We start from the raw sequence: 10,384 nt of genomic DNA, 5'->3' as shown, positions 1-10,384 counted from the left end.
GTGGGTTCAAGTTTCCACTCTGCCACTGGTTGGTGGTACGGACAGGTCACCTCACTTATATGGACCTGGGTGTGCTCATCTGTAAAAGAAGATCAGGGTTGGTGTCTCTAGACTTCTTTCCAGCTCTAGAAATTCTTACTGCCCCATAGGTTTCTGCTGCGTCCTACTCACCGCTTTTGCAGGTTTCAGACTACATATTTAATAGCATACTTCTGGAGGCACCACATAAAGGGTCTGTGGCCCCCAAAGAGCTGGAGTTACTGTAGGGCTGGGAAGGTTAGAGAACAGACGTGTCTCTGAAGAGTGGGGGGTGAGTGGCCCTGCTGGGATATGAGTATAAACGAAGGTTGACAAGACCACACAGTACAACGAACGTTTATGGTGGTGGTTGTACAAAACCATTAGAAGGGTTTTAATGGTTTCAAGAGGAGACAGGTGCAAAGCCCATTAAGTTCTGAGTGGCACGGAACCCCAGGAAAGCTGATGTGCCCACTCTGAGGAGGCTGTCTGGTGGCTCCAGGGTCAAGTGGCATCCCCACAAGTGCAGGCAATGGAGTGAGGCGGGCCTAGAGCCGGTGAGCCTTCCAGGACAGGTAGGAATTCCAGAGAACAGCCACACACTGGACAACGGCCAGTCTACGGGACAGGAGGGGCGGCGTGAGGATGGTGAAGAATGGGGAGCAAGGAAGGGGGTGGGGAGAGCTAGGAAAGTGCAACAGAAACGGAGGGCTTGTCTCTGAGAACGTCCACATTCAGGTCTCCTTCCTTCAGCCCTGGAGGGACGTGTGGCTCAGACCGGAGGACAAGCAGGTTGGGGTCTGGCACTGCCCCAGAGCTCTGTCTGCTGGACAAGAGCCTCAAAGTTGAACACCCTCATCTTGCCAAGTGTGGCTCTGATTCACTCCTGTCCAGGCTCCTTCTGACTACACGTGTCTGTCTGTCTTATACCAGCTGGGATTTTATCTTCCAAAACTGTGCTGCCTGCCATGTAAAGTGGCACCTCCTTCTCCTTATTGTAAATTTACCTTTCTCTGGTTTCAAAGAGTGTTGCAAAGACTCTAATGTTGAGAATCTGCTCCCCAATTCTTCCTTTAAGCTGTGCTATTCATGTCAATGTCGACTCTGTCCCCTCTGAAGAGTTCATATTTTTCCCTGTTCCCCAAATCCCTTCATCCCCAATAGTTTCAACTACTCACCTTGAGTTCCACTATATTTTTACTGTGGTTTCAGCAACTACCTTTATTACTAGGGTAAAGTAATACTCTGCAGTGGACTAACCTGGCCAGGTTCCCACTTGGCTCTTCCGTCTACCCTTCTGTCTAACCTAGGCTGTTGCCTCCCACCCCCACCCCAGGCACTGTCCCTGCAGATATGCCATCAACGGTGGGAGCTCAGGTGGGATGGAGACAGGGCTGTGGAGCAAGAGCCTCTCCAGGAAGATGAAAGAAGGTCAGTGGGCAGGTGCTGGGACAGGCTCCATAATGGATAAGAGGTTCTGAATAAAATGCTTGAGAGTGTGAGGCGCTGCGGCTGGGGCAGTGTTCCGGGAGGCTCTAACGTGATTCGAGGTTGAAAGGAGAATCGCCTTATGCATCTTCTTTGATGGGTGGGGGCAGAACCTGTCTTACCTGTAATGAAGGGGGACCAGGTAGAAGTTGGCTAACTGCACAGCAGGCCAGAGCTAGAAGAGAATGAAGGTAAAGGTTGGGGGGTTGCCTCCATCACCCGACCCCCGGACTCACTGCCTGGTCTCACTCCGACTTCTGCAGACAAGAACAAGGTGAGCAGCTGAGTGAGTGCTTCCCTGAGTGTGGTGCCCACTCATCCCAACGGAGGGGCTTCTATGTCAGGAGGACCCCCATCCCGGGCACGTCTGGACTCAAGAAAGCAGGACGGGCAGGGGCGGTGTCATCGCTTACATAGTAGTTGGTGATGAGGGCATCAGGATAGTCCTGAGGAGACAAAGAAGGAACAAACTGACCCTCGCACTTACTTCCAAGCCGCCCCCGCCTCCTGGTCTGTGTGTCACACCCCACACTGACTTCTGTTCAAGGAAGTCTGTGCCACACCCCTCAGCTCCTCTTCTCCAGAGCCTGGGACTCGGCCCGGACTCGCACCTGGCTCGTCCCCATGAAACCTGCCTCGTTCCCCTGGGACTGGCGGGCTGCCAGCCAGAGACCAGAGGCCGCCCCACACCTGCCCAGCTCACCCGCCGTAGCTTGGCCCAGTTGTCCTGGGCTGACAGTCCGTTGAGTGCTCCTACCAGTGGGAGGAAACAGCCTAGAAAACAAGGGGCAAAGCCCCCCTAGGGGAAAAGAATTAAAGGTCTGTGAGCACCTCAACCCCCGCCCTCCCCCAGCACCGCTCACCCCTCCTGAGCCCCTTCTCCTTCGGCTCACCTGATCCAACAGCATCTTCTTCAGCGCATCTACCTTGGTGGTGCCAGGGACGAGCCGGTCCAAAACCCTGTACCAGCCTCCCACTACGGGGCCCTGAAAGTGAACCCCGGGGAGAAGAGAGGGTGTGCAGTGAGGGAAGCACTTGGCTTTTGCATCACAAAGCTCCTCTCTTCAAGGATTAGAAACCAAATCCCAGTGGAAGCACACACTCAAGGTTGGCTTAGATGGACAGAGGCCAAGGGAAACTAAAGAATGACATGGAACTAAGGCCACCGTCCGATCCTCCAGCAGCCCGGCTGTGGGCAGAACTTACCACAAAGCCACAGCCCACAGAGACCATGGTCAGGGTCCGGCCAGTCTGGTGTTCCCGCAGACCTCGCCTCTCCACCAGCTGCTGTGAGATAATGTCACCCAGGCCCATCAGGGACCCTGTGCAGGGTACACGGGTATTGTCAGGACACTCCTGGACATGGGCTGCCATTCCAGGTAGGGAAGTGAGTCCCTGAATGAGGCTCTGACACTCTGAGCCCAAGAGACTAATTCTGGGGCAAAGAGCCAGTCCTTCACTGCTGCTTCGAAACTCTCCTCTCCCAAAGATGGTGACATCTCCCCTGTGTCCTGTTAGAAACTGGGACGAGCAGCCTTGATCAGGCCAGGGCCCATGGACTCTGCACAGAGTAATAAAGGGAAGTCCCAGTCAGAGACTGCAGCTAGAGGAAGGAGAATTTAAGGTGCTTGGGGCTGAGAACCAAGGACGATCAGAATTGGAAAGGCCTTCCAGATAATCCCATCCAAACTCCTGCTTTACAAGGTATGGAAATGAAGGCCTGGGACCTCCTATAACCAGGAAGGGGCAGAACCAAGGCAAGAACCAGGTGGCCTGATTCCCTAGACAGTGATTTTTCCAGGACGCCACAATACGAAGAGATCATGTGTAGAATGGTAAGGAACCCTGGTTTCTTCCCCCCAGTCCAAGGCAAGACCCTGGACAATGTCCGTCCCCTGGGTCTTGAGGTCTCTACTTATGGATAACAGCAAAAATAATTCTTTTTCTAAAACATGAGTGTTTAAATGGTCCCATGCGGGAAGATGAGTGGCTGAGCTGGTAAGAGTCCCCACAAGGAGGAGTCCTGGCTACCTCCTAGCACAATCAGGTAAACCCAGGCACCCGCATTCACAACCTCAGGCTGAGCTGACAATAGATATTATAGCCATTTCTCTCCCAGGCCTTTGTACCTGCTTCCCCTTCCGGCACTCACACAGACACCCCGCTCCAAGCAGCCTTAGTCAGACACCCACACCCAGAAACTGAGACAGAAATCATCACTGTTTACAGAGCCCCCGTCAGTTATGGTGGCGTGATGGTTCCTAGCGAACACACACACATAGGGTCACTCGGGAGTGACCGTATGACCTCCAGCTTGCCCGTCCATCTCACTGAGTAATGAGGGCCCCCCCTCCAGTCCCATAGCTACCACTGTCCCTGTGCCCTCAATCAGCACTGGGCAAACACATCCTTTAACCCTATTCCTTGGTCCAGAGCTGGCTCTGACGTCCACACCGGCTGCACCCTCACTACTCTTCCTCTGCACCCTCTGCAAAGCCCTGCCCCTGAGCAGTCTCGTCAGAGGCAGCTGAAGAAGGCAGAGGGCCGGGGCTGTGATCTGCCCCCCCCCCCCATCCCACGGGTGACGGCACTCCCAGGCCCGTGGAGCAGCTCTGGGACCCCCGACAAAACCATCAAGGCAACCTCTCCCAGAAACTCTCAAAGTGGTGGAGGCTCTTCCCAGAACATGGCTAGCCACAACCTCCCAGAGGCCAAGGACAGAATCCTAGACATCTCTGTTCTCTTATCCCCTGCCACACCTAACCAACAGGTCCACTCTGGGAAAGGCATGAAGAACTCCAAGTGTGAGTGCTCCCCAGAGTAGCCCAGCCCGCAGGACCACGTGTCAGGCTCAAGGTGTGAGGACAGGTGGAACTGAAGGCTTGCTCCCCCCTCCCTGCTCCTCGCAGTTAGCACTTATCTCCCTACGCCCTCGCTCACACCCCCCCAGGGAGGGGTTGCTGCTGTGGCCATGCAGAAAGGGAAGGGGACCCTGAGAAGCCCCGGAGAGGGTGGAACAGAAGGCAGTCACTTCTTAAATGAAGAGAGTAACAGTCTGACCTTCTACTTGGGCAAGCTGTTTAACTTACAAACGGCTCTCGCATATTCGATCCTCACGAAAGGTCTGGGATGTAGACTCACACCTCCATTTACCATCTTTGAGAGCTGAGGTGATTTGGTAAGGAGCGGAGTTGGGCTGAACCCAGGCCTTCTCTCAAGAAGGAGCAGGAAGCCAGGGAATCACGGCAGGGGCTGAGACTTGGGCTCAGGGGTCAGCGGGTGCCAAGAGGCCCCTTCGGCTGCTCTGCTACTCGCAGGGGGTTCCTGCCCAAACAAGGCCCCAAAGGCTGCACATCAAAGAGACTTCCTAGACTAATGCACTTCCTTTCTGTCTTCTACTCCCCAGGAGCTGACCCTCTCTGTTCCTTGTCCCCTTGTGGGGAGGGCAAGCAGCAATCTTCCTGGGTCACAAGAGCCACAAAGAGATGAAGGTGTGTGTTTCACTCTTCGTGGCTTGCCAACAGTCACCCAACAAGCTAACGGCAGAGCAGGAATGAAAACCACAGTCCTGGGAGCCAGCAGGACTTTGAGAAAGATGGCTTCCAGGCCCCCAGATCACGCTCATGGAACCCGAGGGACTCCTGAGCAAAGGGCAGCGGCGAGAGGCAGTGGGCACGTAGCTTTGTAGCCCCTGCCAGCTTTGTCCATTTCAGACAAAAAACCGTGCCCAGCAGTTCCTCCTCTGCCCACACATCAGAAGGACTCTGGGCCTGCAGCAACTCCAGGGAGGTGCAAGGCTTTGGTCTGAGCACAGAACAAGGCCTGGTCTCTGGGCCGAGGGAATTTGAGCAAGAAGAGCTGACATTCAGGTTCCTCATTCCACCTTCCCCAGTGCAGAGCCCAAGCAGGCCCCCACCAGGTTCTGGGAGGCCTCCTGGACATACTTGGTTGATCTAGATCTTTCCGTGCTCTGGCTCCCCTTTCCTTGGATTTGTTTCCAGAGGGTCAGGGCAGAGATGTGAAGCCCGAGCCCTGATGGGGCAGGGTGAGGGGCTGCTGGGCAGTGATGCCCCAATGCCAGGCTGGGCGTGGAGCCCAGCAGGCAGACGCTGGCGCAGGTGTGACATCATGCCCCTGGGTAGGTGCCAGTTCTCTTGCCGTCACTCACCACCGGATTCAGCGGACTGAGGGGGTTGGGGAGAGGCTGCCTCTGAGCAGAGATCTGTTTGGGCCCACCCCCTGCCCACTAGTGGAAAAGCCCCAACTTCTACACCCTCGTCTTAATTCCCCACTTGCCCCACTTTGTACCCCTCCTGACTTTGTGTATGGGGTCTTAGAGGCAAGAAAATAAAGCACTAATGGAAGATGAGAAGGCTAAGTGAGGGGCAGGAAGCTGGAGTGAGGAGCAGGAAACATGTCCTTGAGCGCAGAAGGCCTGGGGCAGCAGGTAGGGCTCCGGGCATGGGGCCCGAGGTGCTGTAGATTCACTCCTCCCCAGAAGTCTTCCACAATTAAATAGCTGCCTGGGCCAGGGGCTTGGTCTGATAGAGCCCAGAGGCAACTGAAGCTGGGCAGAGAGAGGGGAGAGTGTGTCCTCTGGGACTGGGCTGAATGCTCTCCCCACGCCTGGCCCGAAGCCATCCTACTGCTAGAAAACGAGACAAAATGGAGGGTTCTGCAGCTTTGTCAGGTATGGAAGCCCAGACCAGCTGGGGCTACGCTCCGCAGTCTAAGGCCCCAGCGGTCTTGAGTGCAGAGCACTGCATTGGGAAGCACCTTACGTTCCAATGCCAGCTCTACCACCGGCCATGGGGACCTCGGTGCACATCACTCCTGCCCCCTGCCTGCTCTGTGGTATCAGGGGCTGGACTGGATGCTCCAATGCCTTTTGAGCCCTCACATCCTGGTGGAATTCAGATTCTAGGGAAACCAGGGTCTGTAGAAGCTTGGCTGTCTCCATAGCAGGACTAGAGTGGCCGGAGATGGATGGAGCTGGGCCCCGGGCCCACTGGAGACTGGAAGGGCCCTCCAGAAAGGACGGGAAAAGGCTGACTCAGACTCTGCACAACATGCTTCCCAGGCTGCTCTGTTCGTGACTCTGGCTTGGCCAACGCTGGGGGGTATCAGACACTTCTTTTGAACCATTTCAGATCTTGATTCACTTATCCCTTACTCCCGCCACTACTGCGGCTCAACCTGATCGATCCTGCCTCAGGCCTAAGTCATATCTGGGGCTGTGCTGTTGATGCTTTACCTGGGACCACGCACATGTGATCCAGGGGCACACAGGCGTTGACATCCCGTGTGGCAAACATTTGACCAATGTGGGGTGAGAGCTGGTGGGTAAAGGATTCTTCTTGTCTCCAGAAAAGACTATTCTCCCATATAGTTCTAAGAGGCATTTCAAAGAGCTTCTCGGTCCGTTTTAAGGGATGAGGAGACACACGTCCTAAGCAGTATGCAATATGATCTTTGTACTGGCTCTCCCTCTTCCCCTGCAGGATTAATTGCTACTCCCTTACAAAGTACCTGCATCAAAACCCCAGGCTCTGCTATTTGGAGAGCCAAGGGTAAGATAGTCACCCATGATCAAATTTAAGGCAAATGGAACAAACTCAGCTGAAAAACCACTCTAAAAAGAATAGCTTGTCATTTAGGGTTAACAACACTCATGGAAAGGGCCAAGTCCAGGAGGCTTTATGTCTATTGAACTTTTTTTTTTTTCTTCAAATTTCTAAAGCCTTTTCACAGAGATAACTCCTACACTGACTCTGTGAGGTCATATAACTAAACTCAATTCCTAAATAAGGAAACCGAGGCTCCAAGAGATTTACTGATTTACTTGCCTGGTTCACGCAGCTACTGAGTGCTATGGCTGAGATTCAAAACCTGGTTTTGGGGCGCCTGGGTGGCTCAGTCGGTTAAGCATCTGGCTTTGGCTCAGGTCATGATCTCACAGTTTGTGGGTTCTAGCCCCACATAGGGCTCTGTGCTGACAGCTCAGAGCCTGGAGCCTGCTTCCGACTCTGTGTCTCTCTCTCTCTGCCCCTCCCTTGCTCACGCTTTCTTTCTCAAAAATAAACATTACCAAAAAAAAAATTTTTTTTTAAACAAAAACAAAACCTGGTCTTCTAAGTCCAAGTCTGAAATCTCTCTTCTGTCTTCCAGTGTGATGAGCTACCCCATGGGACCTTAGGAAGCACTGTGCAAGGATCTAAAAACAGCTCGATGAGCTAAACCCACCTCTTCCCTTCATTTGTAGTTTGATCCAAACACATTAGCAGCAGGGAAGGAGATGTCTGAGAAAAGTGCTACCTACAAGGTGCTTCAGGGCTGTGCGGAGACGATGCAGGTATAGAGCCACACACCCAGACGGAGATACAGGGCTCCAGCACGCCAGTCCAGTCACACATATGCACTTGGGCCCCTCTGAACTCTAGCTCCTCCCCTTGTCAATTGCACATCCCTTGGGACGGGAAACACAGGGACTATCCCTCCCTCTCTATTCTTGATGGCCAGGAGGGGGAACCTTCCTTCCGGCCGTTAAGGGCCCTGAGGGAGTCTGAGGCTGGCAAAGGGCCCAGCATGTCAGTCCCCATCACAGCCACACAGTCCAGCATGAGTCACCATGCGCGCAACCAGGTGAGTCATGCAGGCTGACGGACGCTCTGAGGACAGGACATGGGGTGGTTGGGCACAGAGTTTGGAGAAGGGCCCGGGGAGGGGCAAAAGCGTCCAACCCTTGGCCAGTCACCCGGTGAACTTTCCAGTGCTGATGTGGGGCTATTCCAGTAACAAGACTGCTGTTCCTCCCTGGCTTTCATAGCTTGCCACTCCTCCTGACAGTCTTCGTTCCAGAAGCCCATGGTCCTCACTAGAATCCTGTTCCCTTCCTCTAAACATAGGCAAGACCCCATCTTAACCTGCTCACTCTTGCACTGCTCCAAGAGTCATAGACCTTCTAGTCCCCCCCCCCCCCACTATAAAACTCACTTATCTCTGTGCCATCTCTGGATTTCTTAGCTAATGTGCAAAATAAAGATGGTAACAAATGCAGGTTAAGTCACTGGGTTGCCTTTGTGAGGTTGTTATCCAGTCACTGGATTTGGAGTAAACATAAATCCTTGATTAGTATATGGTTTGGGGATATATAAATAGGTAGTAAAACTATAAGAAAAGCAAAAGAGTTGTATAAACAAAACTCATGAAAATGGTCCTCTCGGCTATACAAGTCAAGTTAGGGATAGGTGCTCAAGGGATCTCGAGCTGGGTACTGATACAAAAGTAATCAATTTTAATACTATTTAAACTGTACACACGTCTTAACTATTCTTTTGTATGCTAAGATACATTTTACCAAAAAAAAAAAAAAAACCCACAAAGAAAATAAACTGGGGTAAAAGTCCTGATCCCAGCACTTATTAGGTGATTTAATGCAGACTCTCAGATCTTTGTGACGACCCTATGAGATAAATGTGTCTTGAAAGTGTTTTGCACACTGTAAGATGTTAGAGGAGCGTTTGCTATTGTTTTCTAAGTTAAGGCCTCCTGGAGCAATGCCTTTATCCCAAAGGGATGACTCCTCAGCTTTCTGAGGACTTTCAGATCCTACTTTACAACTAGGCATACCCTTTCCTTAAGAACAGCCTTGGGGACCCACCTTCCCAAAGACTGGGGACAACTTGGGATGACAGACAGCTAACCCTTCAAGGGGGCTGAATAGAAGCAACTGAGGGAGGTGTGGTGGGGCGAGCTTTTGCCTCCCAAATCAGCCTGCTCTGGCTCCACTCAGGTCTATTCACTCACCAGCTGTCAGGACCTGTACTTTCCACGGGTGAACAGTCAGGGCTCGCTGGTATGCCCGCCAGAGTGCCATGATTCCTGTCAAGCCAAGAGGAGAGGGGGGTTACCCTCATGGCCTCTCCCCACAATTAAAGAGACGCTTGACTTTCCGTTGTGCCCACTCCCTCTCCCCCTCCCGCTTCCAATATGTCCTAGAGGGGCAGAGGCCTCAGGAGAGATGCTTCCTGGACAACTTCCTGTTATAGGGATCGTCTTAGGCAATCAGGTAATAGAGGAGGGCTGTAAGCGGCTACTGAATGTCAGTGGCAGCTACCAGCCACCCCATCCCCCGCCCTGAAGCAAGGCCACCTGGGGACCTCCTTCCGTACCGAGACACGTAAGGACAGTTTGCTCAGGCTTTTACCCAGAGCTTGGTTGGTCCCCTGAGTCACTCTCGGTTGGAACCAGCCCGCATCCTTCCTGAGTCCAACCGGAAATAGGGCCTATCATTCCCTGGCCTGGAAGAGGTCACAGGCGCTTTAGGCGCTCTCAGCACGCGATGCTTTGAGCCCGGGACGGAGGATCACCAGCCACTCACCTGCTCTCGCGTCCAGCCCCTCACGTGACCCGACAGGAGGCGGGACTTCCGCCGCAAGCCACGCCCTTCCGCCCGGCTGGCCTCCAAGCTTAACCCGGCTCCCGGGGCTGGAGTGGGAGTGGACTGAGCCACAAATACCCGTGGAGAACGGCTCAGCTCTCAGTCTGTGAGCAAACCCTTTTCCAAGTGTGCGCCCGGTCTCGGTGAGGGCCCCTCCTGCCATGCTTCCCACCTGACCTCTGCCTCCTCCTGACCCCTCTCCCCGTGGCCCGGGCTTCTCAACCTGGGTAGACCCTCACTGCTCCCGCGCCCCGGAACTGGCCAAGGTGCTGACGCCTTGCTCAATCTCGGGCATCAGTTTGGAAACATAGTTAAGTGCGTGTGTTATTTTTTCAGTGTCCTTGGGTTCTTCACTAGCCTTGATTGTGAGCTCCTGAATAGGTGAAACTGCGTCGTTTGTATTTGCCATCCTCTTAGCACCTAGTTCAGTCTTTGTCC

The 10,384-nt window shown here is 53.6% G+C and overlaps 1 protein-coding gene across 5 annotated transcripts; it reads right to left on the bottom strand.

The window, feature by feature from the left end:
- Positions 1-360: 360 nt before the first annotated feature.
- Positions 361-9,956, bottom strand: MPV17 (mitochondrial inner membrane protein MPV17). Of its 5 annotated transcripts, none has more exons than XM_027033427.2 (8): positions 9,887-9,956; positions 9,313-9,387; positions 2,713-2,828; positions 2,400-2,492; positions 2,210-2,305; positions 1,920-1,952; positions 1,629-1,681; positions 361-636 (listed from the first exon to the last, which is right to left on the bottom strand). In XM_027033427.2, the coding sequence occupies exons 2-8, from the start codon at positions 9,380-9,382 to the stop codon at positions 567-569; spliced, it is 531 nt and encodes a 176-aa protein (XP_026889228.1). In that variant the 5' UTR covers positions 9,383-9,387; positions 9,887-9,956; the 3' UTR covers positions 361-566. The 5 variants fall into 5 exon arrangements, 3 of the variants coding, with proteins under 3 accessions (XP_026889228.1, XP_026889229.1, XP_026889230.1); XM_027033428.2 differs by lacking the exon at positions 9,887-9,956 and adding an exon at positions 9,678-9,880; XM_027033429.2 differs by lacking the exon at positions 9,887-9,956 and adding an exon at positions 9,713-9,880.
- Positions 9,957-10,384: the final 428 nt, after the last annotated feature.

Source organism: Acinonyx jubatus, chromosome A3 (assembly GCF_027475565.1).
Source record: "Acinonyx jubatus isolate Ajub_Pintada_27869175 chromosome A3, VMU_Ajub_asm_v1.0, whole genome shotgun sequence".
NCBI classification, from domain to species: domain Eukaryota; kingdom Metazoa; phylum Chordata; class Mammalia; order Carnivora; family Felidae; genus Acinonyx; species Acinonyx jubatus.
This window is presented reverse-complemented; position numbering and strand designations above follow the sequence as displayed.

What these genes read in the sequence shown, in the direction of transcription:
- MPV17 (XM_027033427.2), bottom strand. Translation starts at nt 9,382, where the DNA reads ATGGCACTCTGGCGGGCATACCAGCGAGCCCTGACTGTTCACCCGTGG. An exon ending in AGTACAGGTCCTGACAGCTG is followed by an intron (nt 2,829 to 9,312) that starts GTGAGTGAATAG and finishes TACCCTGCACAG; the next exon opens with GGTCCCTGATGGGCCTGGGT. An exon ending in CTGGTCCCCCTTCATTACAG is followed by an intron (nt 637 to 1,628) that starts GTAAGACAGGTT and finishes CCTGTCCCGTAG; the next exon opens with ACTGGCCGTTGTCCAGTGTG.